General features: G+C 39.6%; 2 protein-coding genes across 3 annotated transcripts; one reads left to right on the top strand and one right to left on the bottom strand.

Annotated features, from left to right (window-relative positions):
• Positions 1 to 322: 322 nt before the first annotated feature.
• LOC115809711 (serine/threonine-protein kinase ICK-like) lies at positions 323 to 7,792 on the bottom strand. Its single transcript, XM_030771481.1, has 14 exons — positions 7,727 to 7,792; positions 6,718 to 6,988; positions 5,306 to 5,360; positions 3,981 to 4,102; positions 3,616 to 3,695; positions 3,396 to 3,528; positions 2,901 to 3,072; positions 2,591 to 2,758; positions 2,070 to 2,387; positions 1,719 to 1,873; positions 1,486 to 1,628; positions 941 to 1,057; positions 714 to 815; positions 323 to 547 (listed from the first exon to the last, which is right to left on the bottom strand). Exons 2-14 carry the CDS (start codon positions 6,816 to 6,818, stop codon positions 396 to 398), a joined length of 1,818 nt encoding a protein of 605 aa, XP_030627341.1. The 5' UTR covers positions 6,819 to 6,988; positions 7,727 to 7,792; the 3' UTR covers positions 323 to 395.
• A 948-nt stretch (positions 7,793 to 8,740) lies between these two features.
• fbxo9 (F-box protein 9) lies at positions 8,741 to 15,398 on the top strand. Of its 2 annotated transcripts, none has more exons than XM_030771486.1 (13): positions 8,741 to 8,875; positions 9,662 to 9,775; positions 9,897 to 10,028; positions 10,209 to 10,266; positions 10,368 to 10,467; positions 12,147 to 12,277; positions 12,419 to 12,533; positions 12,670 to 12,788; positions 13,060 to 13,150; positions 13,634 to 13,729; positions 13,883 to 13,976; positions 14,110 to 14,264; positions 14,853 to 15,398. In XM_030771486.1, exons 1-13 carry the CDS (start codon positions 8,873 to 8,875, stop codon positions 14,959 to 14,961), a joined length of 1,317 nt encoding a protein of 438 aa, XP_030627346.1. In that variant the 5' UTR covers positions 8,741 to 8,872; the 3' UTR covers positions 14,962 to 15,398. The 2 variants fall into 2 exon arrangements, with proteins under 2 accessions (XP_030627346.1, XP_030627347.1); XM_030771487.1 differs by having other exon boundaries at positions 9,662 to 9,736.
• The last annotated feature ends 2,554 nt before the right edge of the window (positions 15,399 to 17,952 follow it).

Consider the following 17,952-nt stretch of genomic DNA (forward strand, 5'->3'; position numbering starts at 1 on the left):
ATGTAAATAAATTATTTTTTTTTAGGTTTCAACTCAGCTGAAAAAAATATCAACAGACTCATGCAAAAAATCTTGTCCTTAAATATTTATATACATGCAATATTGTATTATGCATACTATTAGTGATTGAGGAGGGCCATCTGAGGGGACAGAAAATTAACCCAACACACTCATGCCGACTTCAGACAGGTTTGTGCATATCAGGTCCACAGATACGAAAGACTTTACAAGAAAAATTAACACAGTTAATACAAAACAAATATTATTGCCATATAATATATATGTACAACTTGAGATTATTGGGTTTTTTTTAAAAAAAGAATGGTTATAGGACAAAATGAGATTGAAAAGCACAGTGTTCTCAAGGATCTTTTGCACATCCCTTTAGGATGTTGTTAACGGTGACCATATTTTGCCGACCAGTCAGTGCGGCCGTGGATGGGCTGCATCGGAGGGCGAGGCCGTTGTCCTGGGCTACTCTTCGTCGGTGAGGACACATAGGATGAGGAACCCAGTTGACTTCTACTGCTCTTCCACGTTGCATAATCTATCAAGGAAAACAAAACAACCTTCATGTTTCACATGAAATGATGATATAAGAACCACTCTGTTATGTAAGGGGGGGAAAAAAAAACAACAATAACAACAACAACAACCTTGGCTTAAAGGGCCTCTCCCACAGGCACACTGGACAAAACAACAGCTGTACTTACTTGACACTGTTGAACCCACAATTGGTGCTAGCTGCACTCTTTGGCCAGAAGAACCAACTTCTTTCTTATAAAATGAAGGGACGTACCCACCAGGAAGTGTACCTGATGAAATAAACAATGGTATTTAAGTTTACTATTCTTTCCTTAAGGTCATTTTTTAAAATGTGGGAGAACTGTACAGCTGTAAGGTGTTGAGACTTGACAAATTCAACTGTTGCTTTTCTTACCGTGGTGGCCTCTGGTGGGAAGTGTTCCTCCAACTGGGATACTGCTGCTTTCCCACAGGCTGTTCCCACTGAACTCTTTAGTAGAACTTATTGCTACATTCTTCTTTGTACTTACCCCTACAATAGATTACAAAAGAGGGGGGGGGTGTCTCATTAAAACAAAAACATAACATCAAAATAATGTAACTAACATGTCTGGAGACTGTGGAAATGCGTACAAGAAACTATCCAGTAAAATAAGTAAAGGTATAACAAAACTTAAAAAGCTCTTTTTAACTGCTGATAAGTATTACAGCTAAAATCCCTTGAATACTCATATGTTTTGGCAGATTTAGTGGACTTTAGAAAAGTAGGCGAAATGGGTGGGTCAAATCCTATTTTAGTCACATCTGTTAAGAATCAACAAATACCAATTTAATTATGGTATAAAATGTTCATTTGTAACGTACCCTGTCCTGTCAACAGTGATAGTGTAAACATTATGATAAGTCTGTAGGATATGACCTAAAAGACCTTTTTTAGTTTCCAAATATTAGATTTGTTACCAGGTAAATATCTTGATTGTTTCAGGTAGTGCTGCTTAGCTGAAGCAGTCCTTGAAGGTTCTTGAAAGGGCAGCATGGTGTTCGAATTTGTCAAGCTATCATTTCTGCCATTAGAAGGGCTGAAATCCAAAACATTTCCACGTCTAGGAAAAAAAGCAGATAAGAAAAATTCTTTCACAGTTCTAGAAAGAACCTCCTATATTTTATGCTGCGGTTGAAAAAGTGACACTTACCTGCCCAGTCGGTCATCTCCTTGTCTTCGTTTTTCACTGGGATAATTGGTCTTGCTAAGAACGCTGACTGTGGTCTCAGAATCATCGAGATCCTCCCAGTCATCCCCTTTCAAAACCCCTGATACGTGGCCCCACCTTCTGCGACTCCCCTTCGGCTGCAAAGGAAAGGTGGAGAAATTTGAGTTCTCAGGTTCCTGCGTTAACTGCTGTGTTAAATGGAGAGAGAGACAGATGGCATTCAAATAAAATTCTCTTCCACACGATTATCGAAAAGTTTCTCTACTTTCATAAATAGTGCCACCCACTTCAGACTGAACCACGTGGTTGAGCTGACACACATGCCTTACTCACCTGGCCCTGTATGCCCTTATTGTGAATAAAAGGGAAGCGGGTCTGTGGGGCTCTGTCGGCCTCTTCCTGTTGCTTCACAGGCCTGAGGGCTGGATCTGGCCCTGGGTCGGCACGCTGCTGATACAGGGGGAGAGGGGGTGGCTGTATCTGCTGGAGTGGCCGCGAGGGTGAGAGATGCTGAGGTGGGGGTTGCGGAGGAGGTGCTGGCCTGAACTCCGGGGGCTGTGGAGGGTGCGGATGGGGCTGTCGACCCTGATCAAGGACCTGCTGTGGGGTACCCAAAGCTTGGCCCACAAAGAAGTAGGAGTACCGCAGTGCCTGTTCACAGAGGGGAGAAAAAAAAACACAAACACACACATCAACAGTGGATCTAAAAGCTCTTCACAAGAACACGAAACAAGCCTGCACAAAGGAACATCTATTTTTAGATACAAAAGAAAGATGCTTTTCAGTTATTTCTTTTAAATAGCACCACTCATTCAGTTGGAATGTGTGTGAGTTACAACAAGTCTAAAATGTACTTGGCTGGCTGCTGGTCTCTTCTTAGGATCCCACTGAAGCAGGTCCCTCATGAGGTGAATAGCCTCAGTACTGGCGTTAGGGATCAGACTCCTCAGGTTGGTAGGCACACACTGTGGCCAGCGGAAGCTCATGGCCGATGCCAGCTGGTAACCCTCAGGCCAATCATTCTGAAAGTACAATTACCTATCAGCACTGGTCAACGAAAACAACACTGTTATCTTTACTGTTATTCTACATGTGTGAAATACTCAAACCTTTAAATTATACTTTTAATCAGCATGGGAGGAGAATAAGGAGAGAGAACTGAACCTTTTTTGGCGTTCCCAGGACTTGACAAATTTTAAAGATAGTATCCACCTCGCTGGAGCCTGGGAAGAGAGGTCTGAGGGTGTAGAGTTCGGCCATGATACAGCCCACTGCCCACTGGTCTATGGGAGAGCTGTAGGTGGTGGACCTGAGGAGAACCTCTGGAGCTCTGTACCTGTCAGGCCAAAGAGAAGGAAAAAATTACAACAATTACCAGGTTTCTAACAGGTATTTTGAAATATTCACCCTTTAAAGTGTATCATTTCAATTTATGGTGAGAAGACATCGACAAGAAAAGATTATTAACATATGAAATCCCATAAAAAAGATACAATTCAGGGTTTTTTTTTTTTTTGTTTTGCAATGTGAGGATCAATGTGCCGTAATAGCTAAGAAATTGTTATAATGAATAAATTCCATGACATTACATAGAGAGTGGCCAGTCATTCAAACAAAGCCCAAACACTGAGCCCCCTGGAGGAGGATATCCAAACTCACCATCTTGTTGAAACGTAGTCGGTGTATGGAGGCCGTGAGCGAATCTCCCGAGCTAGACCAAAGTCAGCGATTTTTACCAGCTCCGGTCCCATGCACAAAAGGTTCTCTGGTTTAAGATCTCTGTGGAAGAATCCTTCAGAAAAAAAAAAAATCTAATTACTGAAAACCCATGACAAATAATTATTGAGAGATGTTGCAGTTATTTCTAACTGTATCCTACCATGCTTGTGAATGAAGGCCAGCCCTTGTAGAATCTGGAACATGATGTTTCGCACTGCAGACTCAGGGAATAGTCGTGTTCTATGATATAAGAACGATTCAGCTCATGAGACAGTCTGTTTTGTTTCTCTTATTTGAAAGCATGGATCAAAATAGGTAGTCAAAATACAGCTGAGCTTTATAGATTTATAAAAAGCCATACAGGAGGGAATTCTCACTTAGTCACATTCATGGGTTCCTCTAAGCAGTCGTCAAAGCACTTTTATTCCTGCGTGGAACTCAAATCAGAACACTACCCAGTTTCTGAACTAACACACCATCCGTTCACCAAAAACACGAACGTGCTAAAGATAAACAAGTCATTACCTTTCTTTCATAAGTTGATAGAGATTCTCCTTCATGTACTCAAACACAAAATAGAGCTGGTCATTTTCCCGTATAACCTCCTTCAGCTTAACAACGTTGGCATGGTTCAGCTTCCTCAGGGACTGAAAGGAAAGGTCATTTTGTCAGGACCATCACTGACAGAGAACAAGTCCCTCAGCCATTTGCCCACAGAACAGTTCTAATACAGATGACATTTTACAACTCAAGACTAGAAAGCTAAGATACAGCGAATGAACATAGTTGAGGATTTCTTCGAAGGACTGCACCCATTTGGAAGAAGAAAATGATACAATAAAGTAAACAGTTTAAAATAATCAAAAGGTCTATCCAAATGCCTCAACAACTAACTTTACCATGTCATGCATTGGGAAGACAGGAACTTATTATACCATGCCATTTTTAAACCGGACAAAAGAAAGGGAAAATGGATGAAGTATATCAGGTTTTGTAGCAGGGCATGCTATTTAAAACAGTGATTAAATCGGTGTAGCAAGTAGCCAGTCACTGAATCCTCACCCCCTTGTAGATTTCACACATTTTTAATGAGGGCAAATTTTATTGCATAGAGGCGCATAAGCAGAGGAGACAGAGCAGAGAAGAATGTAAAGAATAATTCTAAGTGCAAAGCAGGTTAGGACTTGCTCTGAGTTGCCAAACTTGTGTAATTGGCAATGTTTGGGAGCAACCATGAAAACATGCAGATTATGTCTTGTCCTGTCAATTATGTTATGACTTCCCAAATCCCAAAAATGAAAAGACATTGAAAGGAGCTATGTAAGAATTCAGTGCCTGTCCACAGAAGGCCACTCGATACTGAGCAGTGGAAATTTCAATAAAGCAGCTCTACTGAATGCAGAGTATCTAGGATTGTCTCTTCCTGTGGATTTTAGTTCAGAGCTGGGATTTTTCAGGGTAAAGGAGAGGAACTAAAGACACTCCAAACGTAGAACGCACGCAAGAGTCACCTGCTACCTTCACAGTGCTGGAACCTGTGAGTATGAGCTGTGATGGGATTTAAATTGTGGCATTCTGACCAATTATGGATAAAAAAAAAATGAAAAAGATAAAAATTAGAAAATACGTATGAGAGATAATATCCATTGAGTTTTTAAATACAAGATCTTGGCTGAAGCATCTCAGAGGATTATTAATTTGAACTATTTTGTTGTAGTAATGACAAAGTACTTGTTTTGTTTTTTACAAGTAATAACACAGTTACATAGACAAAGTGTCCTCCCTGCCATGAGGCCAAACAGGGCCAAGTGAGCCAAAAGAAAAACATTCATCAAAGTAAGTGCCCTTACCTTGACCTCCCGCAAATTCATGCATTCTTCCCAGGAATAAAACTTCTTTTTCATTCTGCAAAACATAAGCTAATCATTAGTACTAAATTCAATGAAAGAATGAACCAGATCAGACACGTGCTTCATTGGAAATGCTCTTGGTTAATAGCATGAACAATGCTCCATATGCTCCAAAACACTATTTAAAATTATGTTAGTAATTTGTCTCTAACACAAACTTAAATACGCTGAATACCAAAAGTATGTCAGGTTCTAGAAGTGTTGTGGGCTGATACTCATAAAAGGGTTTGTTCAGAGACCTCTTCTTCCTAAAGTGTTTTAAGGCTACCAGGGAATTTTAATTACACTGGCTACTCATGAAGGCATCACCACAGAAACATAGTTTTCAAACAACTTTTGCAGAGAGGAAATCATATGTCTTACAACCTTTTTTAGTCTATCTAGCTGAAAGGCTACAGATGTAAACTATAAAACTAATATGAAGATCCTCTACAATTTTACTTCTCTTACACAAGTGCTCCTGAACAATTCATATGAGTGGAGGTTCTGTAATGAAAAAGGGCGGGACTGTGTGTTCAATATCCTCATTCACCGTATGGGTCTATGCGTCCCTTTTATTGTTCTCCTTAATGGACTCTCCCTTGTAAGCTTTCATCAGCCGCCTGGAATCAATACGACTCCCTAGATGGGCCTTTTTAATCTATGACTTTAGCATCAGCACAACCCCACCGATACTTCCTGTACATGCTAAAAATAGATTTCCCTGTTTCAGGCATGGGTAATACGGCCCTCAGGAATCTAACAGATGTCTGTTTAATCTGTGAAATGGGTGGGCTTGACATGGATGTATAACCTGTAGCCTTCAGCTGTCAGATTAAATATGAAGGTTGTCATAGTGACGAGTAGAAATTGTTAATGCTGCAGAGAGAAACAAGTACATATTCATATGTGGTTTACAGTTAGGTGCAAACACTGGTGTGTGTTTTGAGCAACTGTGACTGTGCCAGTTATCTGTCAGTATTACACTTTAATCTCAAGTCAAGCTGAAATATTCCATTTTATTTTAGGATGTATACAACCAACTATGGACACTGAACCTAATTTTAAAATGAACATAATTTGTGCAATCTGTTGTAATACCTGTTTCTTCGCAATTACATTTTCTACAGAGATTAAATTGTTTGTCTAATTAAGTATTTTGCTCTAAACTTTTGCTTTCATATATATGTGTACCTATATCCACAAAATCCATTACTGTTTGGGATGCAGAACAAAAAACATTACCAGTAAATTCTGCATCACATATCATGAATTAGAAGCGGAAAAGGTTCAACTGAACTTCACAAGGTTCAATGTGACCATAAAATGTGTAAATAAAAAGACATGACATGCGCCTAAAGCGCTCTACTCACTTCTTGATGGCGACCAGCTCCCCAGACTCCAGGCAGCGGCTGAGGATGACTGAGCCGTAGGTGCCATCACCCAGCTGTCTGAGTGTGGAGTACCTATTCATGGTTCTTTCCCCCTCACCATTGTCTGAAGGCAAAACACAGCGGTCTTGGGCATGGGGTTAGTATAACGGCCGTTCGCAGTCGAGTTGAGTGCAACCAGATTTTGCGATGACAACAACAGTGGATAACAGGCACAACTGAAGGACCCATGTTGTCAAAGGCTTCCCCTCACCTGAAACAAGGACGTGAAGTCACTGCAAGACTTCAAGTAACAGGATGACTTTAGCTTATATTTCTATGATTACAGCAATCTGGGTTTGTAAAGGATTTGTTACGGACGTGCAACAAATTACTGAAAACACTGAAATATGAGAGAAAATGTTACGTTAACGCACTAGCGTTTCAGGCAGGTGTAAAAACACGGTTATCAGAGTCATCAAAGCAAGAAAATACGGAGAGACTGCAAGAAGCGGACAAGGCAGCAAATTTTGATAGGAATATTCCGAGAGTCAGGAGGTAAAGATGTTGGAGGGCATCTATGGAAGACTTGTCAGAGTAATAGACTATGTTTACACAACACGTCGTGCGATAGCCTTTAATTATTAACACTCGTAAGCAAAGTGATAAAACCGAAATTTCAGCTGAAAAATTCTGTATGATTTACTAAATGATTGTAACATCACGCATTGCGGTCGTGTTTTAACCGTTATCGTTAGCTACCGTGCTAAATTCATGTTTGACGCGTACTCTATCCCAGTAGCAATCAGATAATACACTCTAACACGGGACAGAAAGTCTGCTGACAGTGCGATTTTTCAGTGAAGATGCTAAAACCTTTTTCTTCTTTTTGAGTGAAGGTACGCTCAGTTGGTACCTCTGGGTCTTAACACTGGATCTTTAGGATTCCCGAGTTTTACCACTAGGGCTAACAATAGCTAGGCTGTGATTTTCGTAATAAAACTTAACCTACCTGTTGTGTCTGAGTCCACTGCATTCCAATGAGTTAAAGTTTTACGTATTTCCTATAAGGTATTTTAATTTATAGCACACAGGTCTTTGCAACGTTTAGCTCCGCAACACCGCAAATGTCAAACTCATAGTAAATCATAACAACACACACTCAACATCTGGCTTGAACAGGGAGGATGGCGCTCAACATGGCGTTGACAAAGAAGATGAATAGGGCAAACAGAGTATTCACTCTCTTACCATCTTCTTGATAAAACAAACGAAGGCAAAGGAGACTTGGAATTGCCTGACTGCAGTGTTTGGGATTGTTTTCATTGGATGTTAATCATTCGTCATCTCCACTGTTCTATAAAGAAACAAGAAAGACATTCAGGAAATACTCAGTGCTGTCTTGGTCTTCAAAAAAAATAATAAGGTTGCCCATCTAGTCACTGGACAATCTTTGTTGTAATCGTTTTCCTTTTCCCGTGTTTACTGTGATTTGGTATGCGAACGTCGAATGTCCACATGTGTGTCACCACCTACTGTGCTGGAGTGTGAAGTGTTCGTTTAAGAGCTGACGTTAAAGTATCGTAGTATAACTGTACAGAAACCACTGAATTCTGTTATATTAATCAAATGGCCCAAACAAAGTGAGATACCTACCGCTTTGATATTCCATATTTCCACAAGATCTGTCTTGATTCTCGGAAACTGGTTTATATGTGAGCTGATGACAACGATCCCACCAGGGCATATTCCACTAAGTAGAAGTAACTGTAGGAAAATGCAGGAAAGTTGTATCCCCTTCTTTGATGTTTTAAGTAATCTAATTTGTATGAGAAGCTGCGCTATGAAAGATACGTGTTGATCGGCAAAATATGAATGCGTTTCATTCCAACAAAGAAACTGTTGCTTTAGATAAAAGATCCAGTAATCTGAGCAAATCTGCGCAGACCGTGACACCTCTGAACACAGCCACGGATACTCTATACGGACGTACACGTCCGTGTTGACATGCTCAGAGTTCACCCACAGAAATGGCAGCCGTGTGGCGATCTCGTAAATTTGCCCGCTGTGTCGTCCGTTTCTCCGACCGTGATCTGTAGAGATTTAACTGAAGACATACTTTTGGCACCCTAAAGCAAGAACTCGCAGATAATATATTATGGTTGTTAATCATATTTAACCACTTAATCTGTCACAAATTAGCTAGATAGCTAACTTTATTTAGCATAGCATGCTGGTGACATGTATGTTCACGTTTGTTGCTGGTTCGTGTGACGTGTATTAGCCTTGATCATTAGACAGCAAGTTTTAATATTTGTAGATATGGTATAACTTTCGCGCTGTCATTAATCTACATTTGCAAACACGGATGTTGACACAACGCAAAGCTACACATGGCTAGCCTATTGCCTAATCCATTTTCATGGTGGCGATTAACATGTTGAAGTTATGCAGCTGACGTTACTTCCCTTGTTTACAGTGTTGATTTACTTCGTTTACCTTGATTTGTTATATTGAATAGCATGACGACAGGAAAGCGGCAGCTTTACCTGTGCAAGAAATAACCTTAAATTGATCAGATTTTCCGCGTTTTCCTTGCTAATAAGCTAATGGTCATGTTTGCTATAGTCATTTACAATGGCGAAACGACCTAAAACAACCCCGAAGGCAGCTTTTGAAACTGGTCTTTTCAGTTTTGGCTTTGAAGTGCTTACATGGTTCATTAGTTCAACTTTATCTCAACTTAAATGTTAGGTTAGCCAGCGTGTTATTTTGCTTTACATATTTTTTTATATATTTTCAGATTTTTTTTTACGAACATAGTGCAGTGTGTACACCATCTCAAAAGCACGATTTTCAAAGCTGTTAATGATTTTATAAACATTTACTCATCTTATTCAGTCAGAAAGGCTACTATTTTCACCAGTGTTTGTGGTATCTTGATCAGGCTGAAGGTAATACTAATAATGGTGGCAGTGCTGAAGAGGGAGAAGATGAAAATACCGACGATTCCAATCTTCAGGTTGGTGGACATTCCCAGTCCTCACCTTTACCTCTTAAGGTAAGGGTGAGGACTTACGTTTCATTATGTGCTTGCTAAACCAGACAGGGCATTTTCAAATAATCGATTTTGACGTTTTTTTGTATTGTTGTGTTTTGTTTTTGTTTTTTATACTTCCCAGTTGGAGCTCAGTGCATTTAGAGCTCAATGGATGTCAGAACTGCAACCAGGCTCTGGGTATAGTTCTGCCCAGCAGGGCCTCTCAAAGATGGCCAGCCTCAAAAGGGAGCAAGAATTGGCACGGGAGGAAAAAGTAAGCTCTTGTATTCCTTTCTGCAACACCAGTGTTTGATGTTTACTAGTCTCGCAATGTAATTTAGGAAAAGCCTGAGTAAATTGTCCAGCAATGTAGGTAAAGAAAGATTTGCTGCTCAGAATTCCAGTGAAATGAATTTTTAATATCTGTTTTGATTTTAACTATGCTCTACTGAAGGCCAGAGAGTTGTATTTGAGAGCTGTTGAAGAAGAAAACAATGGAGCTGTTTATGAAGGTATTGTGCTTGTGTTCTTCCATTTTTGAATTGCAGCTCAGTATCGAGACTTACGGTTAAGTGTTCGAATTTACTCATGTTTATCCATTTTGATGTGGCAGCCATCAAGTACTACAAAATGGCAATGCAGCTGGTGCCTGATATTGAGTTCAGAATCAACTACAGCCGATCTCCTGATCCAGACAGAGTCGGTGGCAGCTAGTGAGTCTCCTCCCCTCATGCTTTACAGAGCTCACCCTTCTCCTTTAGTGCAGTGAGGTACATAACTGCTGGAAGACAACATTTCCAGTTTCACATTTGTAATCAAACTAGTCAGTGGAGTATGTATGTCAGTTTTTTTTGTGATTGTTGTTTTTTAATATTAAAAGACAATAAGCAAACAGATGTTCATTGCAAAGAGTACTACTGTGCAGCATAATAATGATGATAATAATAATAACAACAAAATCAAGTGACAGATGTGCTTACTTTCCCGTGTAGACATACATGCAACCAAAATTTAAAAAAAAACAAACAAAAAAACCAAAACAAAAAAAAAAACACCAGTAGTACTGGTTTTGTTGGCAGGCCTGATCCAGATCTGTCGCTTTACTCTTCACTTCACTCACCTTACTCAAGATGAACGTCAAAGAAGAAAGGAAAGCAAACAAAACAAAATATGAGGAAGATAAGAAAGAAATTAAACAAGTTCAGCCAAAGGATTCATCTAAATTAGAAGCCTACATGGAGGAAGGGTCTGTTTCTTACTGTGGCCTGCACTCATGCCTGAGCAGTTGCTGCTTTAACCTTATGAAGTCAAGCAGAAGTACATTCAAGGGAAACAGGATATTGGAAACATGTTATCCATTGTTGATTTAAAGAAAGAATAGGATGGAACCAAAGTTTCAATATAACTTTTTTGTGTGATGGTGAGACCTGCCAAAATGAGTCTGTTCTGACTTAAGTTAAAGGACAAAGATAGATAGTCACTGAGGTAATTATGTGAAATATGATGTTGCATAAGAATATGACAAGATGGTGACTCTCTATTTTAGATACATATTGGGTAACTCTTAATTCTATTAAATTTGAATTGGGCACCCATTCCATACCTTGTTGTCCAGCTCTGCTTTAAAAGCCTTGGGCTACAGGTTTTATGTATTGAAGAAAGTGCCCAAATACATAGAGATTAAATACTTTTTCACAGAAACTGAAAGAGGACAGACTCTGACTGTACATAACTCTACAAATAACCTCTTCCTTCCTCATATTGATAGTAATTATGTGCAGTTTTGTCTGAGTAACAGTAAGGAGCATATCATTTCTGTACTTGTAGAAAAACATCCTCTCCCATGGAGGAAACTACACTCTTGTCTTCATCAGTGGTGTATGTTATTAGCACATTTGCTGTGTAGTGTAACAGGACGGGACCCAGTCGTGAGCTTCTGACTGTCCCTGTGGCTGAGTGAGAGAACACAATGATTCATGTCTCACGGTGAATGTGTAGGAGTCCAAACACAGTGCTGTACTGTGTGTTAAATGTTATGTGAAAATAGCTCAAACCTCTAAACACGGGCCAATCATGTGTTCTGACTCAGGAATGATCAATATTATTAGTATTCACTATTATTAGAAATGTGAACAATTATTAGTATTCCTTCTCTGAGTGCATTTTGCTGTTTGCTGCTGTACATAGTAGGTCATTTTTTTTGTGGTACAGTCCTTCTCAAACATTCGGATGTTGCTATACTGTAGAAACGCACTCAGCACCTCTCTGGTTTTAAGAGGGATGGTTACTTTGGTCTACATTAGAGGGAGAAACTCTGTTCACTTAACGGTAGGACCATGCATTAAAGCCTTTGTTTTTTTTTTAAAGCGTTATGGGGTTTTATTCTTCACAGCCTGGTGGAAAACGAGAGGGATTCTGAAATCGATGATCTCCTTGCCTACTTTCAGCAGCAACTGACTATGCAGGACTCCTCTCTGAGGATATGCCAGCCTGAAGTGGAGACTACTCAGGTGCATATTTCAGGTAAAAAATTGATTTTGTCACAGTTAGGAACTGTAAGCCAGAGGCAGAAAAGTGTACAAAGAACTCTACCCAAAGTCAAATGATTGAATTATCAACCTGCAGCTGTGATTTACCGTCAGTTTTGCGACCATGTGTTCACAGCCTTGCCCCTGGAGGTGCTAATGTATATCTTCCGTTGGGTGGTGTCCTGTGATTTGGATCTCCGTGCTCTAGAGCAGCTGTCGCTGGTGTGCAGAGGTTTTTACATTTGTGCAAGGTTGGTCCAAACTCAGGGTATCACATGTGGATATCACACTGTGCAGTTTGAAAACTGAGATCCGGCTTGAATAGATGTGTGGAATACTTGAGTAGCCTGGAAATGTTTCCCCCCCCCCCCCGTTCTCTTCATCCAGAGACCCAGAGATTTGGCGATCTGCCTGCCTGAGGGTGTGGGGACGCAGCTGTACCAAAGTGCTGCCCTTCACTTCGTGGAGAGAGATGTTCTTAGAGAGGCCACGAGTGCGATATGATGGTAAGTGAGACTGAAATGAACTGGCAGGTGCAGAAATGTATTTGCAGATGTCAGTTCATCTGCATGAAAAATGTAATTGACAGACATTGACAGTGATATATGATTTGCCCTCTAACTGACCGAAATACGTGCTGTCCACAGATGGTAGGTTCGTAGAGATTAATCAAATAAAAACCCAACTAAACAGTCATTAATGTGCTCACTCGCGTGGAGAACCAGTATGTTTGTCGAGCTCAGAACAGTTAGTGTGTTTCTTTGATTAACTGTCCAGGTGTTTACATCAGCAAAACATCGTACATCCGTCAGGGAGAGGAGTCTCTGGATGGCTTCTACAGGGCGTGGCATCAGGTGGAATACTACAGGTATTTTTGTTTTGGGTTTTTTTTTAATTTTTATTTGCTTTTCTCTAGGGTTGAAACATTTAGTCCACAGGCTTTTCAGAGATCAGTGACCTTCAGTTTGCTTCACTGAGTATTGAAAAATACAACTTAGCCTCACCACATGGAAAAGATTTAAGACTAGACTTGGAATAAATGAATACATTTTAAAGTAATGTAAAAATGTACCTGTTTCAATAAAACTCAAAAATGATTGAGCAGTTTAGATCAGAATTGCAAATATTACATAGAATTTTATTTCATGTGTCGTATTCAGAATTTCTGTGAGTACCAAGAGACAGTAGCCTCTGTCTATAACTCTAATTAAAAATTTGAAATTCAGTGAACATACTGCTTGGCTAAGCCAGCGGCACTTTGTGGGGCTTTTACACTGAAAACGGGACCTCTGATTTAAATATCCTCCAGTTGGACTCTTTTTCTGAGGGTGAACCTTTGTGTGTCATGTAGGTACCTGCGTTTCTTCCCCGACGGGCAGGTCATGATGCTAACCACCCCTGAGGACCCCCTTATTACTGTTCCCCGTCTGAGAAGCAGAAACTCAAGGTTTGTCGTTTTAGACTTTTTTTGTTGTTGTTGTTGAGCTTAACAGGTTTAGTTCAGTGTTCTTGTCCTATTTTTCAAAAATAAAACTATATCACTTTTTGGGAAAGGAGTTAATATTTGACTGAGTTGAAGCTGATGGGATGCTTTGCACAGGGTTGAGGCGATTCTGTTCGGACATTACCGCCTGTCACAGGACACAGACAATCAAACCAAAGTTTATGTTGTTGTATCCAAGAGAAAAGAGGAGGTAAGCAGCCTGGTTAAAAATGAGACACTCCTCACAAATAAAGGCATTACTCAGTCTTACAGATCCAATTCTGTCAGTTAACACGATATCCATGTACCTACATCCTTTGCCTGCTCCGTTTACACTTTCGTAGAAAGGGGGAGAGTTTCAGAAGAACCGGTTCTGCAGGCGGAACCCAGCACCCGAGGCTGACCGCAGCTTCCATGTAGGACTGCAGTTATCCTCCGGAGGGCGACAACGCTTCAACAAACTGGTCTGGATCCACCACTCCTGCCACATCACCTACAGGTAAGTCTCCTACTTAAACTGGTACAGTAATGCTTGAACCAAATGTTCTTTGACAGCTTACTCCTTTCACTGACTAAGAACGTGTGTAGAGGTCACACAGACACAGTGAGGTCCTGAGACCTGGTTTTCCTTACTCACGTCTTAGGTTGGAAAAATTTAAGTTCATAAGTTAATAACTCATGTCAGAATCAAAAGCACTTTGTTCTTGTACTTTTTCCTAAGCGCTTTGTTATGTGTATTACCTGAGCACAGCTGTTTTGTCTAGGACAAATAAAGCTTTATCTTATCTTATCTTGATCACATGAAGTTGCACAGGGTCTAGTTTTTCAATGTACAATTTGTTGTATCTAAAGTCTTAGACTACGTAGTGTCTAATGTTCTTCCAGAAAATGTTTCGTGCTATGAGCACAACCTAAAATAGGTTTTATTGCCATTGCAGCATCATTATAGGGCAATGAGACACTCTAATCTCTGAACTGTCCAAGACTCAAACTAACAGCACAGACTTTTACTATCCAGTCATTGTAGGTTAGTGCTGTTGATATTATATCCAGACACATCTGTTTATTTTATTTTTTTCTTGATCAGGTCAACCGGAGAGACAGTCGTCACCACATTTGACATGGACAAAATGTACACCCCTCTGTATTTTGCACGAGTAAAGAGCTACACCGCCTTCTCAGAGCGCCCCCTGTAGGCGTGTCTGAGAGATGCATGTTTAACTTCAGAACACCCTAAAGTTTACACACCACCATCTCCTGAAAACATACCCGTCTGACCCCGGCTTTGAGCTTGATCATACTTCTGTGAATGTATATGAACGTGTATGTGACATTTTCAGCTTTCCGCACTCTCACTGGTAGAGGAATATGATATGTAAGAAGTTTATTTTTATTTTGCTGAGAGAAGATCCTGTCACTGGTACACACCATCATAAATACTAGAGAGAAAAATATGATGTGAAGTCTATCTACAGTTAAATTTGATCCAGTAAGAAAGGCAAAGCAACAGCGTGTGTGTTTTAGTCATTTTAAACACTCATTTGATAATGAATGTTTCCACGTTGTTTTTGTGAATTTCAGAATGAGCAAGTTTGCTTACTGGAATACATAATTAAACAAAATTTACATTGTGTTCCCTTGTGTGTTTATTAGTATAAGAGGTTCATTACATAATATCACACTGTCAAGAAATAGTCTATGCAATAATCACATAATTTAAGATGTTACTAAATTCACTATCAGTATATCAGTAGCTTCTTCTTCTTCTTCCGCTTAACCAAAAAATAATTTTGCAAAGGGAGCAGATTCAGATGTATGTTACACTTAATATTTCAACATCTCCAACATCTGTGAACGTTTTGAATATTATTGTCCCTAGCTTATGTGCTTTCTGGTGTTGAGTCAGTTTCATGTTTTCAGGACAAATATAATCCAGACAATACCTTATTTGTAAATGCAGGGCTTGAGAGGATTGAGATGAAGGGAGGATTTGACCTACCTCATGGAAACGGTTGGGCTTTACATAACATGAGAGGACTCTTTTCTGGCTGGCGCTGCCGTGTTTACATAGCGTTCTCTGTCACACGTCTGAGGAATTCCATTGCCCTGTGCTTTCAACTCAGTTATCCTCGCCACAATTTTCATGTTCATTAAAATCCTACTGGCATGCAAAACCTCATTTCATATCCTCAGAGGGAGGAGAGGGGAGAGAAAGGGGGGGGGGCAGTTCTCTGTCCCAAAAATTATTGCAAGCTGCCATCAGTAACCTATTGCTTTACAACATAGTGCACTCTGCTCTGTCAATTGCACAATGCTTTTGCAACAGTAAGCAAGAGTCATGTACTCTCTGATCATGATGTGGAAACAAGCTGGTGAGAGATATTCTTCTGCTGAGTCATTATAACCATTCCTCACAATAAATTCATGCACAAGTGCAGCTTGTGAAATCTGTCTACTGACCACTAACCCACTAAACACATAAGAAGCGACTTGTCATTCCCGTGTCTAATTTCTATAGTAAAAATGATCAAAACAAAGTTCATTTCATTAGGATGTTAAGTCCACAAGACAAAAAAGCTGCCTAAGAGGCAGGTCTGACACACACAACAAACATACATCATATAAAAAAAGGTAAAATTTTCCTCAAGGATAGGGGTATGGATTGTGAGCGAAGAGAATTGATTAACTGGGTTTAGAACTGAGAAGTAGTGAGTCTGCCAGTCTTTGCTTTATAAATGAAGATATATCAATGTTTTAATCTTCACACTGTAACTGATAATGAATGCAATGATTGTTGATTTTCTCTCACTGAACTGGATATTAGGAGCACTGTCTACTGCTGCGACAAGCATTAAGACAGGCAGAATCACAAGATAATGTTACAGTCCACTCGATTAGAAAGGATAGACATTAAAATCTTTATTTGTTCAAATTTCCAGTGACAATTTACATAACAGTGGTTATGGCTTAAATAGCATTGTTAATGAGTTTCAGTACTAACTAATGGTCAATGTGTTATTTGGGCAGTATCTGCTGTCATGAATAGAGGCATCTCCACTTTGCTATAAGCCAGCTGAAAAATCTCTATGACTAAGAATCTGAATATCAGCTAAATAAGCATTGGCTCAGACGAAAGCATTTTAAGGCATGTGAAGACTACTTATCATGGTCGTACCATACTGTTACATTATCAGTTAGATTACCTGGTGTTATCCACAACAACCAAAATACATTTACACAGAGACTAATAACAGTTATTAAGGCAGTTAGAAAAATTAGAGCATAACATTTAGACAAAAGAGTAGTGGTCTAGCTCTATCTGTGACACGACATAAACTAGATGAGCTCTTCATTCTTCCAAAGTGATGAAGTACTGATGAAAACTGAAATGTACATTAGGTGAAAAACATATGGGATGTACATGACAGAGGGGTAAATATAGTGCTATCTGGTAGTATATCTAGATTGGTGGAAAAGTTTTTTGTTTGTTTGTTTGTTTTTGATAAAAATGCTGTGTTAGTTATCGTTAATTAATTTTTCTTTATGACAGAGTGTCTAATAGTACATTCTAAACTTTGAACTGATAGCTTGAAATTATATGAATTATTTTGAATAAATACTTTAAGTTTTGTTTCAAATTTATTTATTAACTGGACAATCACACATTTTTGTTGCTCAAGCAAGTGTGACAGGGAGAGCAACACATATGAAATGAAAATCTCAAGCCTATACAGCCATAAGTACAGTCTTTAATCAACCAACTCAATCTCACTCACGTCACTTTCAGTACCGCCATAGACACAAGGGGACCACTTTCTCTTCACAATAGGGCATGGCTACCCAAACCCGTACCATGGTAATAAGTATTTTCATATCTCTTGAAAAGGCTTTTGAAAAACTAGGACTCTTTATAAATTTAGTATATTTTAGTACTGGGGCTCGTGGTCTGAATGACAGAATGAAAAGCTTGAAATAGCTTGTATTAGTGCATTCTGCGGACAGATTGGTAATATTGCCAGATCTCACTTCTCATGCAGTTTTGTGGGTTTAACAGCATGCTACATTCAGCACTGCTGGAGGTCTAAGACATCTGAAGAGATGTGAAGCATGGCATGGCAATCTTAACATAAATGACTTTCAAGCATTTACGACTGATCCAGAAAATTAATCACAATGACCACAGCCAT

Source organism: Chanos chanos, chromosome 4 (genome assembly GCF_902362185.1).
Source record: "Chanos chanos chromosome 4, fChaCha1.1, whole genome shotgun sequence".
Classification (NCBI taxonomy): Eukaryota; Metazoa; Chordata; class Actinopteri; order Gonorynchiformes; family Chanidae; genus Chanos; species Chanos chanos.

Excerpts from the sequence above, each read along its gene's own strand:
- LOC115809711 (XM_030771481.1), bottom strand. The coding sequence starts at position 6,818 with ATGAATAGGTACTCCACACTCAGACAGCTGGGTGATGGCACCTACGGC. Across the intron at positions 2,759-2,900 it reads TCCTGGGAACGCCAAAAAAG|AATGATTGGCCTGAGGGTTA; the intron begins GTTCAGTTCTCT and ends TTGTACTTTCAG. Across the intron at positions 816-940 it reads TCCCACCAGAGGCCACCACG|GTACACTTCCTGGTGGGTAC; the intron begins GTAAGAAAAGCA and ends TTATTTCATCAG.
- fbxo9 (XM_030771486.1), top strand. Across the intron at positions 13,730-13,882 it reads CTGAGAAGCAGAAACTCAAG|GGTTGAGGCGATTCTGTTCG; the intron begins GTTTGTCGTTTT and ends TGCTTTGCACAG. Across the intron at positions 13,977-14,109 it reads TATCCAAGAGAAAAGAGGAG|AAAGGGGGAGAGTTTCAGAA; the intron begins GTAAGCAGCCTG and ends ACACTTTCGTAG.